The sequence below is a fragment of the Mesoplodon bidens genome, assembly GCF_964165515.1.
Source record: "Mesoplodon bidens genome assembly, chromosome: 1".
In the NCBI taxonomy this organism is placed as follows: domain Eukaryota; kingdom Metazoa; phylum Chordata; class Mammalia; order Artiodactyla; family Ziphiidae; genus Mesoplodon; species Mesoplodon bidens.
The window spans coordinates 88490852-88505573 of record NC_138176.1 but is presented as its reverse complement, the minus strand read 5'-3'; the positions used below and the strand labels follow the sequence as shown (position 1 = coordinate 88505573).

Here is a 14722-nt window from a genome sequence, read left to right as displayed (position 1 = left end):
GAAAGTACTATAAAGTGATGACGTGAAATAATTTAATTCCTCTACACTGTAATTGCTAATATTTAATAGCAGTCCTATTAAATATTTCTTACCTGCCCCTTTCAACTGCTAAGGCATCAAGTTCATCAAAGAAAATGATGGAAGGAGCCACTGCTCTCGCTTTTCGGAAGATCTGGTGGAAAGAGTGCTACATTAGCTAAAGATCAGCAAATTCCAGAACACTCCATAGCTAGTTTTAGTTTGAAAATTATATTTAGAACCAAATCTATTATGTACTAGTAAACCAGCCCAATCACTTTGTATACAACCTGTAACAGATGTATACACATTTCATAATGGATGTAAAAGTATCCTCTTCCACGGTGCTTACTTGCAAACAGAGACAAGACACCAATACATATTCTTAGAGGTGTGTAGGAGACAATTTGATTAAGTAATCAAACAATCTCAGTTAAAATCCCACCTTCACCACTTGGTAGCTGTGTGACCTTCAGTGGGTAACTTTATTTTTCTAAACTACGATTTCCACATCTCTAAAATGGAGATTATGAAAAATGCCTGCCTCAGAAGTTTAAGAAATGAATTAAAAAAGAATGCAAAGCACTTAGTATAATGCCTGGAACATTTATCTAAAGAAACACATATTTAAAAGAAAAATCATAAATGTATAAAATCAGCCAAAGTTTAGCATATAAAATACCCATAAACCTAAAAGTCACACACTGCTCATTTCTCTGAAGACTGTATGGAAAAAACAGCTAAAACTTGGAAAAGCATAGATAGTTTACACCTGAAGTCAATCACACTATCAACATCAAAGACTGGCCAGACAGCCACGGGGAAAACATGTGGAAATGGGCTAGAAAACGTCAGCATAAGCAGAAAGAAATCCAAATGTGTGTAACCTGTACCTAGGCCTCCATTTTCTGGCCACAAGTATGATGACCATAAAAATACACAACAGTCACCAAAACCTTAATATTAATAAACACCAGCTTTTTCATATTTTAACCAATGAGGTGCTATCATTATCAGTTAATGTTTTATATGATAACCAACATCTATATATCAAGAAAAAAAAAGAAAGAAAAAGTAACTTAAATTTTTTTTCTCAGATGCAAAACAAAGTATTCCAGTCTCTAAGACTCTTGGTTGATACCCACATATGTCATAAGTGGAGACCATCCGTTCCACTGCTATTTATGTGTTCTTGTCCTTGCTTAGCTTCTGTGAGGATACAGGGTGCCTGTGTGAGGCAGGCCAATCTTTGCTTGGGAAAGCCGAGACTTGTGGTCAAACTGCTATAGTTACCCCCATTTCAGTGCCTTGATTTTGCATGAACTTCCCAGTTATGTAGCTTCAGCAATATGGATTAGCCAGTAGGCCAATCAGGCACTGGCTGTAAAATTTAAGAGACAGGAGGGGGATGCACTTTCTAAATCACCAGTCAAAGGTAAAGTAAATAAAATAAGAAGAGTACAGTGACATTTTCATATACTAATAAGCTTATCTGATTTAAAGGGCTACCTGGTTTAAAGGATTTAAATCTCATTCTGACATCATGCATGCTTTGTTAAGTTTAAAAGTATCCTTACTTTTTTTAATGAAATGCTGACATTCGTTAAAAAATATCTGGTAAAACTAAAGGCTGGAAATATTATGATGTTTAAAAACAAAAACAAAGAATTGTAGATGACCAAAATTGCATTTAAATATAATATTTGCCTGAAGAAAAAATATACCACTAGAATTTAGATTTGGAAACTTCAAAATCTATAACCCCAACCAAAATGGAAACCGTACAGGACAGAAGCCTGGTTCTCCTATGCAGAGTTCCACTTTAAGACATAATCTTCTTACCTCTCTAACTGCTCTTTCAGATTCACCAACATATTTGTTCATTAATTCAGGCCCCTGAATGAAAAGAAAACAACTGTTCAGTGTCTTTATAAATCCAAACACATGTATGTCTTTCAATAAAAGAGAAAATACACAAATAAAAGAAAAAGATGAAAAAAATAGACAAAAATCAGTTTTTAATTAAAATGGTTCCTCTAGCATGCTTATTTTTATTGGGTGTTATTTATGCCTCAAAAATTAAAGCCATTCTGTATTCCAAAAACTACACATCAACACAGTGACTGCGACTAAACATGATAGTTTAACATCTCATTCATCATCTGTCTACCCATCCATCCATAATTTTACTATATATCAGGAATGGTGCTAGGCACTGAAGATAGAACAGTCTAATACTAGATCTACAGCCCTCTCTGACAAGAAGCAAGACCTCAGGGGTAATTCTTTTTATGACTCCATGATAATCCCTGAAAATGGAATGGGAATCATGTAATCAATGACATTATCTTAGTCCCTGAGTATTTCCAAAATAAATGCTACTCTCCAGCTCCCTCCTCTCATTTGACTTGGCCATGTAGATGCTGACTTTATGGATCTGCAGGGCCAAACGAGCTCTTCTCAGCCACTGTCCCAGCCAAAGGAGATAACTCCTGCAGAAAAAAATCTTAGGACCACCAACAAAGCTAACCCTCAGTCAGTGTATCACATTGTGACAATAACCTTGTTACCCTCCATAGTGTCTATTCACTCAGCCTCTGTCTGAATCTCCCTTCAGATATCTGCCACTCAGCACTTCATCCAGTTGATGGGAAATCTCTTTTCCCTTCTGTGTCCAGCTATTTTAGAATGGGTACCAAGAATGAAAGGTATGGACTTCTAGTAATAAAATCTACCAGTTTTTACTAACCAGCCATCAACAGAAGAATCCTCATAAAAGTGGCTGGACTCCCAGCAATAAAGCGCCTATCACTGATTCAAAGATACACTTTTTTTTGGACATTCAACATTTCTGAATAGTAAGATTTTTCTTTCTTAAGTACCTAAAATATTATGTATAGTATGAAATGGTAGGCTTTCATTTTTACCACACACCTATCTACTTTCTCATGCTAGTTATCACATCACAAGAAGTCATGGGATTAAAAAATAAATAAATAAAACAATAATAATAATAATAATGCTGTCCTGAGAACCACAACTCTTGCCTTCAGATACTGGTATAAAGTTTATTGTACAAAATGCCAGATGTCTTTCTCGGCTATGGGCTTTCACTCACTGTTCTTCCCAGCATCTGGCTTCTATTGACACCCTTCCCCACACAATTCCAAACCCATTAGACATGTATGTGTGTGCTTCTCTCTCTGCACACGCATGCGTGTACGCACACACACCTACACACACACATTATTTTGAACAAGATTCATGTTCTACCCCAGGCAAATTATGGGTCCCAACAATTTACGGGATATTAACTAGACACTAGCTTGAGTATTTCCAAAACAAAATACACCAATTAAATAAAAATCGGACTGACTGAAGCACACAGGCAAACCCTAGCAGAATGTCAACTAGTGCTACAAACTGGTACAGGCAATAGTTAGCTTCAGATAAGACACCTTATTACAAAGATAATTGTTATACTATATAGCATGGCAAGTACTAGGATAGAGTGATGCTTAGGTGCCACTGAAACATAGAAAAGCAACTGCTTAGAGTCAAGGATGTTCCTAGAGAAAGTAACATTTCAGGTGAGTGTGCAGTTGATTTACCACCCTCAAAAATATGAAATACATCAAGACCCAGAAATAAATCAAAAAGGTCTCTGATGAGCTAAAACAGGTGTTGATATGCACTTTAATGGTGGAAGAGCTCTTAAGATTTTAACTTAGAGTTCATTGACTTTTTCAGTTATATACAAGACTAACAAACTTGAGTTTGAACTGATCTAAGAATTTATAACAGGTGGAGCTTAGGGGGCAGAGAGAATGCAGCAACAGTAAGGCTACTTAAAGTGGGAGGCAGGAGCATGTCAAAAACAAGTTTAAACTTTATCCTGTAAGCAATGGGAAGAGTCTTAGGGGAGTTAACTGATAATAGGTGTATTAGGGAAAGATGATTCTAGACACAATATAAAGGATGGTTTGGAGGAACATATGAGACCAGAATGGCAGTTATGAAATTCTTAAAACAGCAAAGGTGAGAAATGATGAGGCACAGGGTTAAGGTAAAACAATGGAATGGAAATGAGAAGACAGCCACATAAACTATTTAAAAAGATAAAATCAACTTAATTTGTTGTGAGTAGCAAGATGTGAAAGAGAGAATAAGAGGTAAGGAATACTAATTCAAATTTGACTTATACTATTTCTGATGTTCACAATGACTTAATTCATGAAGGAAAAAAGGATGCTCAATATATTCAGTGTAGCAACTCTCAGAAATATATATCTCATTAAAAATATTCCATCCAAGATGATTAAAATTAAAAATTTTGTAATCATAAACATAAGTGCTAACATTTACTGAATATTTCCTATGTGCCATGAACTGTTCTAAGCAATTTATATATATAAATTCAGTCATGTAAAATGACAGAGATGCAGAGCTACTATGATGACTTTCCATCTGTGAGTAAATTAAAGATCCACACAAAATCAAAGGCAGGGAAGATCAGAAACAAATATCTAGCACCTTAATTTCTTTGCTGACATATAGAGGCACTGAATCATTCATTTATTCATTCAAGGAATATTTATTAAGTGTCTATAATGAGTTTATGGTTTAATAGATTACAAAAATAATCTTATTCTTAAAATATAACAATAATTATATTCTTAAAAAATAAAAATACAGTGAGAAAAAAATATCACACCTATATAGAGAATGCCACGAAGAGAAGCAAAAATAAAACAAAGATTCCTTCCAGGAAAAGGAATCAAGGAGTAATCCTGAACAGCAATAAGGGCACAACTATGTCAGGTCATTTAGAATGGAAGGAGGGAGTTAATAAACTAGGATAGGAAACTAGAAGCTAACATAAAGGAAACGGTCAGATATAACAGAACATGGAAAGAGAATTTCTGGAAGCACATGGACAAAAAAAGGTTTCAGGGCAACATGCTGGGAATAACTAGGTGTAGGGTGAGAAGGGCAACACCACAAGGGACAGAGAAAAGGCAGTGCAGAGTTTGGGAGCCATGGGGTGGTAGAGACAGGGACAGCACAGAAGGACGAGGGGACATCAGTACAGGGTTTTGTGGTGGCAGCCACTTAGCATGAGATGTCAGAGATCAAGAGGGCTAAGGAGACCTTCCCCACAGAGGGGTCTCACCATGAGGTAACACTCAGAACTTAGTTTCTAAATTCTCCATCCAAAGGTATGCAAATTGCTTTAAGAATCTTATATTATACATAAAGTGGCACAGTATTATTTGAAGGTAAATTGTAAATTAAGTGTGTATACTATAAATCCTAGAGCAAGTATTTTTTTAAAAAGAAAAACCAAGAGGTTTAGCTATCAAGAAAATAGGGGAGATAAACTAGAATACCAAAATATACTCGACTAATCCAAAAGAAGGCAGGAAGAGGGGGGAAAAAAAGAACAGATGGGATAAATGAACAAAAATTACAGACGTAAAAAAGTCTTTCAAATTACAAACACATCTGAGGAAAGGAAGATAATCTTTTAATATTTTTTATACTACCTCTACAATGGTGCTTCAAAACTACTGAAATTTGATAATATGGTAACAAGTAAATAGATTAGAACATATGGGGATCAGGGTAGAACAGTCAAGGATAAGAGTAAGGAAAGGATAGGAAGAATAACTCAGAGTTCAGGCTGACAAAACCCAGCTGCTCCAAAGAGACTGCCATTCATCATGTTCAGCTGAGTTATCTGATAGCCTCAATACAGAAATCCTTAAGTAATGAGAGGCGCAATTTTACCTTTCTGCCTGATTTTTTGAGTAATCTAAGTTGATGCATTAGTAAGTTTTATATAACATTAACAAGGTTAATTATAATGTTCCCCTCTCCCCCCAAAAGAAAACTCTCATCTATTTCTTATGTGTGTTTTCCTCTTTTCTTTAAAAATAATCTTTTCAAAATTATTTCAAAGTAATAAATTATACATATTGTAAAAAAATTAATATTTGAGGCTAATTAGGGGGCAAATGCATGAAAAGCATAACTAACATTTAAAGGTACTCCTACATCTGACTGAAACTTACCAACAACCAAGGAATGCATAAATTACCTGTAAGCAAACAAAGTTATTAAGAAAACTTGCTTTGGACAGTGCTTTTGATGACTAAATATTATTTACAATTAGTATGTCAACTGTTTGTACATCGATACTTAAACTGTCTCCAAGCAATCATATTTACACAACAGAATTGTTTTGAAGCTAATTCCCCAAAGATAACTACAGAGAGACCTCATCACCAATGATTTAATTATCTTAATTTCTTAAATAATACAATCCCAAATAGCTTTAACTTGAATAAAGACAAACAATGAAACATTAGTAATGCCGAGACACAACATTCTCACTTTTTAAAGGATAAAGAAATAGCAACAGCTTAACACCAAACCAATTTTACAAGTTTGTTTTTAGACACAGGTTAGACCATACAACAGAAACACAAAATTTATACTCACAACTATCAGTAAGATAAATAAACCTGGAGGCATTTTCCCAAGTATTGTGGGATTGAGGAAGATAAAATGTAAAGGGCCAGAGAGTAAATATTTCAGGCACTCTGGGACTCATACACCCTGTATCACATATTCTTCTTCTTTTAAACATCCCATTGGAAATGTAAGGTTCATTCTTAACCAGAGGGCTAAATTAAAATAAACTGTAAGTTGGATTTGGCCCCAAAACTGCAGTTTGCTGACCCCTGATCTAGATTAATCTCATACAATTTGAAATAGTTCATTTCTGCCAATGAGATCAAAAGTCACCAAAAATATCAATGACACAATTGCTGAGTGAAAAACCTGGACTTCAATACATTGAGAGAGGGCTTCCCTGGTGGCGCAGTGGTTGAGAGTCCGCCTGCCGATGCAGGGGACGCGGGTTCGTGCCCCGGTCCGAGAAGATCCCACATGCCGCGGAGCGGCTAGGCCCGTGAGCCATAGCCGCTGAGCCTGCGCATCTGGAGCCTGTGCTCCGCGACGAGAGAGGCCACAACAGTGAGAGGCCCGCGTACAGCAAAAAAAAAAAAAAAAAAAAAAAATTGAATTGATCAAAATATTAGTGAAAAAAATCAATGACCGTTAAAAAAAAAAGCAATTTTAAAATAGCTAGTAATGTTTAAGTTGTTCATGCGCAATGACAAACTTCTATTTCTAGGTATGTATACCCTAGAGAAACTCTTGTACATACACACAAGGAGATATGTACAAGAATATTAGTGTAGCATTCTTAACAGCAACAAAAAAATTAAACCTGGAATCTAAACATTAATTAAATCTAAAAATTCATTAACATAGAAATGGGTAAATAAATTGTAGTGTCCTTATAAAATATGAAGGGCTGGACTACAGAGACAGTTTGGCAGCAGGAAGACCAGCAAGAAAGTTATTATACAGCCAAAATCCACTGCCTGGTACACTTACAACCAAGAGTAGAGAGCTCCTAATGTTTTGCTAAATTTTCAAAGGTCATGGAACAGTTGTAATTTTCCCCATTGGTTATTAAGATCATTTTGCATGGTTTCATCTTGCATGACCATTCTTAGAGCCCTGCACTACAGGGCAAAACAAGGTCTGCCCATTTATAATATATAATATAAATTATACTTTTACCCAAAAGGGACTATGAACAAAGAGTTAAGAAAGTAAACAACAAAACAATTCGGGCCCATTCAATAAAAGAAGCTTTAGATAATCAGGAGAATGGATTTTTGTTGGGGAGGGGTTGGGGGCGGGCAGTGAGGAAGGGATAAGAAAATTTTATGCAGAATTTCATTCAGTTTAGGGTGACTACTTAGGCAAGTGTGACCTAATAAAAATCAGAAAGGAAACTGGTGTCACTGTTACTTTATTATCATGCAAAGTCTGTATTACTGTTACTGTTCTTCTAGCTACTCTCCATAAAAGTCAATGGTGTAACATAAAAATAGTAAGCCAGTGAAGACATTTCCTTAAGCAGGCAATATACTTAATACATATATACTGCCTTCTAATTATCTGGCTTAAGTGAAGGAAAGCGGTTAGAGAATCCAGAAAAATGATTACTGTTCTCCATAGAGCTGACTCTAAAAAAGATGACTTGAATATCGGTGTTGGAAAGTACAAGATTATGATCATTTCATGATCTAAGAACACAATACGGTGCTACAGACAACAGAAAGATTAACATGTTTTAAAAATCTGATGTACAGGCAAACCGACAATACTGTGTTGAAAATGTGAAAATATGGCCTACAGCCTTAAACAATGAAGGGCCATTCCACTACTACGTAGAGGTGGGCTACGTATAGAAAAACCTGTGGATAACAAACAGTGTTTTTTCTCCAAAAACAAAACAAAAGAAAAAAAAATATCAAACAGATTTGAAAATCTAACCTAAGAAGTTAGCGCTGTGACGAAAATCTGGGTTAGAATAATTCAAGTCAAGTATTACTAACAAGTCATAGCAGTAATGAAAAGTACTGTAAGGTCTCTAGAGAACATGTGATTTTGTACAGAACTGCATGCTGAGGAATTCTACCTGGATGACTGGCTTAAAAATGCAACCCCAGTAACTGAACTGATATGTTACATAAATCCAGAATTCCATATGAAGTCTAGGAAATATCATCCCCAAGAAAGGTTATTTTGAGTTTGAAGTTCAAATTGCCAAAAATCACTGTATTATGGTACAAGTTGCAAAAGATTAAAATCACTTTCAAAGATATATACTACATTTTATTCTAACACTAACAGAAAACTTAAGGGATCATAAGCTGTGCTGCTATAGTTTTTTGTTCTATTTGAGGTCAAATACAATCCAATTCTTAAAAACAGAGGAAAACAGCAACTAGCATCAGCTAATTTTATGAAATCTTGCTAAACGCTTGATATGTATTATCCCCTTACTGCTTACAACACTCCTCTGAGGTGAATAGTTTAGCCACCAATAGGCAAAAAAGATAAACAACAGATTAGAATATAAGCATTATGTGAGTTACTCAAAGAATGTTATTCGTGGAAGGGCTTTAGGAGAATCATTTACTCTAACCTATCTCATTTAAAACCTGAGGAAAACAAAGCCCAAAGAAGTTAAGTGAAATGCCAGAAGTCCCAGAAAAGTTAAATGACAGAAATGATGACAAGAACACAGGATTTGAGTTCCCAGACTACTTTTTGTAAAAACCATGATGTCCTCTGTTTTCCAAGTTCTAAAAAAAAAAATAAAATTAGGAAAAAAAAAAAAAGGAAATGTCCACTTAAGATTGTACATGGTACCAGCAATTCAAATTCAAAGGTATTTGTGGGAAGAGATCAAGTGGCAAGGGCAAATTCTAACTCTCAATAAATGGCTGCTAGCATGGGTTAATTTGAAAATAAGGATTTTATTAATAACCATTATAGACAAGAGACCATTAATATCTAATTATAAGGGTTAGGTACATATAGTATGGTCTATGAATCCCATATTTGCTCTTAAGTTATTTAACTCTTTAAAAAAATAATACATGAATCCCTAGAATGGATAAGGTTGATGAAACCTGATAAGGTTATTTCTCTTCTAATTTTACTTACCAAAATAACTATGTTATTTTGGTAACAGGACTATGTTAGTCCTGCCACATTTTGCCTGCCTAGGTAAGTGTTTCATTGATAAGCGTGTCCAAGAAAACCACCAAAAGTAAGTTAAGTACCATAAATTGGCTTGTTTTGGGGTAGTGTTATTTTTAATTTTTCCATGACCAAGATTTCAAGTGTTCAAGTTTATAAAACAACAAAAATAACATAAAAACATGTAAAAATTTGTCCAACTGTTCTGTTAAATCTAGTGAAAACTAAACCTGACTTATTTTTTACTGTGTTTCAGTATTTTACACCATATCAGTCACAAATTCGAGTACAATATTTATACCTCATGCTCTTGCAATTTTGCCCCTTTAATCACTGCTGGTTTTTTTCCAGTCTTCTCAAGGGCTTTTTAAATGTGTCTGACACCTGCCTGTTGCTTTTGGCTATTACAATTCAAATCAAGGTTTTATAAGTTCCCGAATGTCTAGGGAAGGCAAGTTAACCCAAGCGTTAACTATGGTTAAATGTTATGGAATAAGCTCATAAAAACCCAAAGTCACATGAGATAGAATTATATATATGCAATGTGAGTAAAGGATCTTGAAAATTAATAAAAAGTACAGCATCAGCACACAGAGAAGGCCATTTTGGGAAAGCACTTCAAAGAGTTTGAAAACAGGCATTAAGTACTAGGCAAGAAATGCCGTGGGCAAGTAAAAACCCCTAAAAAGTGAGAGGGTCTGGCAGAGAAGGAAATAGAATTCAAGCTGTTTTCTCAAAAAGTATAATACAAACTTTCCCCACAATTCATTTATTCAAGAAAAGAAAATGACACATTTCTTCAGAACTTACACTGTGGGCACCAAGCTGACTACAGTTAAGCTAGCTATAAACTGCGCTTGTGCACACCCCCCCAGAAAAATCCTTTATTAGTGACCACTCTCATGACTCTCAATCTCCTTTACTGACTACTGTGCACAATCTTAAACACGAGGTCTCAACTTCCATGTTTTAATCTCTAGAAATAACCTTTCTCTTGAGCTACAAACTCGTATTCAACACCCTTTTGGACATTTCTGCCATATTGCTCTAAAGGCATTTCAAACTCCACGTATCTAAATCTCAATCTGGTACCTGCTCTCCCACCTCCAACCTACTTTTCCTCCTCACATGCTAACTCTTCCTAGAGTTGGGGTATTTCCATCTGCCAGTCATTAAAAGTAAAAATTTTAATCACCTTTGACTTCTTTCTCATTTCTCACATACAATTAATCATCAAGATTCTAAATGCTATCCATTTCATTATATCACTTGCTTAGTCAAATGTCTTTCTTACTGAATCATGAGTTGGTAGATAGCAAGGAGACCATCTAATGCACTTTGTTTACCATGTACAGTGCCAGACATACAGAAGGTGCTTAATATATATTTGAGTTATTGTTGAAATACTAAAACATTTACAAGTATTTTTAGTGTTATAGACATGAAACTGTAATATTTATTTCAACCCCAATTAAATTTCATTCAAAAGAGATTTAAAAGAAGGAAAAAATAACTAAACTCTCTCAGCTGAAATCCACAAATAAAAATTGAACTGACACAACAACAAATGTTCTATTATTAAGTAAACTTCTTGGAAGTGTAAAAGCATTCTTTTCCTTCTAAATTTCTCTAGGTCTTCTTAGATTCAAATACTAAAGGTTTTGTTATTATTTGTTATATATATTGTCATTTTTTACTTTTAGCCACGTGTTACAGAATACTTTCATGTCAAGACATTAATCTGATACAAGCCCAACTCAAAAAAAATTTATTAACATACACGGTTTTAATATATGATGTCTCAAATTTAACATGTCAGCTTATATGGTGCACAAAATTTAAGTAAATTCAATCTAACTTCTACATAACTTTGTGATACTGACCATGGCACAGTAACAATTCTATTTGTCCTAAGAAAACTATATAATTATTAGTTATTCCCTAATAGCCATTCAAACATTGATAAAACTAACTATATGTCTTTATTTAACATGGATGCTAATAACTGTCAACTTAAGAGCATGGGGCACATAAGACAACACTATTTGGAGACATCAAGATTTTTTTAAGTTAAAAAAAAAAGACCCTAATGGAAATTAAACAGAAACTCAAAAGGTTTCAGACTCCAGATGAGCCCAAATAGCAATAAACTTGTGGAAGGAGAATAAAGAGTTAGGGTCCACAAAAGGCATGAAACTGGACATAGTTCCTAGTGAGACTCTAAATTAGAAGCTGTACCCAGGTGAAAGAAAAAATAACTAAAACACTAAAAGAAAGTATTCTTTATAATGTTGGGGCCTAGGGCCAGAACCAACACACCTTTATAGGCTTCAACTGAGAACTGCAGTAAAACAGGCAAGCTCAGGGAAGCCTCAAACTCAGTTTCTCTAGCCAACTTCCTCTCAGGGCTCTTCTCAGTCACTTTCCACTATCTTGTGGAACATGAACAGAGGGGTGATGAATAGGAAAGGTCTCCTCCAAAGCCCTCACCCAAGGAATCGACCATCTCCCTGTGATTCTGCTCTTTCCCTGCATCCCACTCATCATGTACAGCACAGTACAGAACACTTGAGCTGGCCTTTTTTTTTTGGCCGCACTGCGTGGCATGCAGAACTTCCCCAATCAGGGATGAACCTGTCCCCCCGGCAGTGGAAGATGGAGTCTTAACCACTGCATTGCCAGGGACGTCCTAAGCTGGCCTTTTCAACTTCAGTTACATTCACTGAATCCAGACATAATATGTATGCCCTGATACTGACCTTAGAACTCTTATTTAATTAACAGACTTTTTTGTTTTGGTAAAGTTTAAGGTTTACAGAAGAACTGAGCATACAGTACCAAGAGTTCCCATATACTCATCCCTACCCCAACACATGCTCAGTTTCCCCTATTCTCATCGTATATTAATATATTATGATACATTTGTCACAATGAACCAATATTGATACATTATTATTAACTGAAGTCCACAGTTTATTTAGGTTTTCTTAGTTTCTACCTAATGTCCTTTTAGGATCTCATCCAGGAAACCACAACAGTATATTTAGCTGTCCTGTCTCCTTGGGCTCCTCTTGGCTGTGACAGTTTCTGAGACTTTCCTTATTTTTGACGACCTTGACAGTTTCAGGAGTACTGGTTAGGTACTTTACAGAACGTCCTTCAATTTGGGTTTGCCTGATGTTTTTCTCATAGGTAGACATGGATTATGAGTGTTTGGGAGGAAGACCTTGGGAAGAAAGGACCATTCTCATCGCATCATGCATGGGTACATACTAACAACATGACCAATTGGTGTTAACCATGATAACCTGGCTGAGGTAGGCTTCTCCACTACCAAGTAACTCTGCCCCTCCCTCCTTTCCATAAGGAACCCTCTTGTAAGGAAGTCATAACTATATGCAGCCCACACTTAAGAGTTAAGTAGTTACGCCCTCTAAAACTTCTTCACTTACGTTTTAAATATAATCCTCTCAAAAGGCCTATAGAGATGAAAAAACTAAGTCTTAGAGCTAACGCATTTAAGGTTACAGAGCTAAAAAGTGCTAGTGTTAGAAATCAAACCAAAGCTATCAGAATCCTAGCTTAATGCTCTTTTCATTGTAACACACTCAATCTCAAGGGCACAAATTATATAGTAATAGGTAAATTTCAAGCTTCACATTATTCAGCCATTAGTCTTTTTCCCTACACTTCCATTTAGTCCATCAGGTTCCTGTTTCTTTGGCAGTGTTTACCCTTTCTTATTAACTCAATCAACTTCCACTCCAAAGTCATGCTATTTTCCTCAGTTTTCATTGTCTGAGAGAAACAAAATTATTTTTTAAACTAGGTCCCAGAAACATCTTTCCACATCTCTGAACCTGCCCCATAGAAACTGCCTGAACTACCTTCTCAAGTAATTTGGTGTAATTAATGAAAAAAAGCACTGGGCACTAGTTTTACTTAAAAAAAGAAAAAAAAAAAAGGAAAATGGAAGACTGTATAATACAGTGGGGTTTAGTGCTTAGACTCTGGAGTCAGAAAGTCCTGAGATCAAATTTCAGTTCCATTACCACCACTTTGACTTGGAAAAGTCACTTCACCTTCTTAAACATCACTATCCTTATTTGTAATCCTAGAAACTAATCTTAAAGCATTCAGTATGTAAAAGAGGTATCTATGCAGTTTTCCATGCAATATCTGCAAAATGAAAGCTCTATGATTTATAGACTAGCCTACATAATTTTTTTTTTAAATTTAAAGATGAACTTGGAACCTACAAAGTTCAAATTATCTTGTACCTTTGGTAACAGAATAGTAGGGGATCTAGTTAAACGAACAATAGTAATTACTTTGAATTGTGCACTGCTTTCAATAAAATACAGGTTTTTCCTGAAAATGGGATGTATTTTGCACAATTCCTCTCTGAGACAAGTGTCAGAAAAAGTTTCTCCCAAAAGTTAAGGATATACTAAGTTCATTACATTCTTGTACTCACCAATACAGCTAATAAAGGACTTGCTGAAAATCCCTGTCAGAGGCCTAATCACCCTTCTTCCAGAATCAGTAACAGTTCTTCATAAAGTAAAGCAGCCCAGCCATTCAAGGATAATTAATCTATTGTAGCACTCCAGACAAAAAGCAAGCGAGAAGCAGAGAGGAAATTTCAACTGGAAAATATTTTGACGTAATTGACCCAGATGACAAACTAAACTTAAGCGTATGTCAAGTGCTACAGTCTGCACAAAAATACACACAGATGCCAAAGGCTATTAAGAGTCCACACAAGGCAAGGTGAAGTCTTAACTCTGAGTAGAATATAAACCTTGTAATCACTGTTTAGAAAAGATGCACAGGGGAAGATAAAGGGTTCTTTCATAAACTCAGAGAAAGAAATGTTTAAACTTTTAAAATTCTTTATCTTCGGAATTAAAGGTAATCATCATTGCAAAAAGTGTTAGGGAGTTTATTCTTTCAATACATCCAGAACACTTGTGTTTCTCAAAACCAGAGTCTAAAAAAAACAAACAACCCAATCCAAAAATGGGCAGAAGACCTAAATAGACATTTCTCCAAAGAAGATATACAGACT

The 14722-nt window shown here is 35.4% G+C and overlaps 1 protein-coding gene across 3 annotated transcripts in view; it reads right to left on the bottom strand.

Moving 5' to 3' along the window:
- AFG2A (AFG2 AAA ATPase homolog A) overlaps positions 1–14722 on the bottom strand; it is a 333075-nt gene that overhangs the window by 235733 nt on the left and 82620 nt on the right. For all 3 annotated transcript variants that reach the window (XM_081246187.1, XM_081246188.1, XM_081246189.1), the window contains exons 12-13: positions 1861–1914; positions 93–172 (exon numbers count right to left, since the gene is read on the bottom strand). In XM_081246187.1, the coding sequence (XP_081102313.1) occupies positions 93–172; positions 1861–1914 (134 nt within the window). The remainder of the gene's footprint in view (positions 1–92; positions 173–1860; positions 1915–14722) is intronic.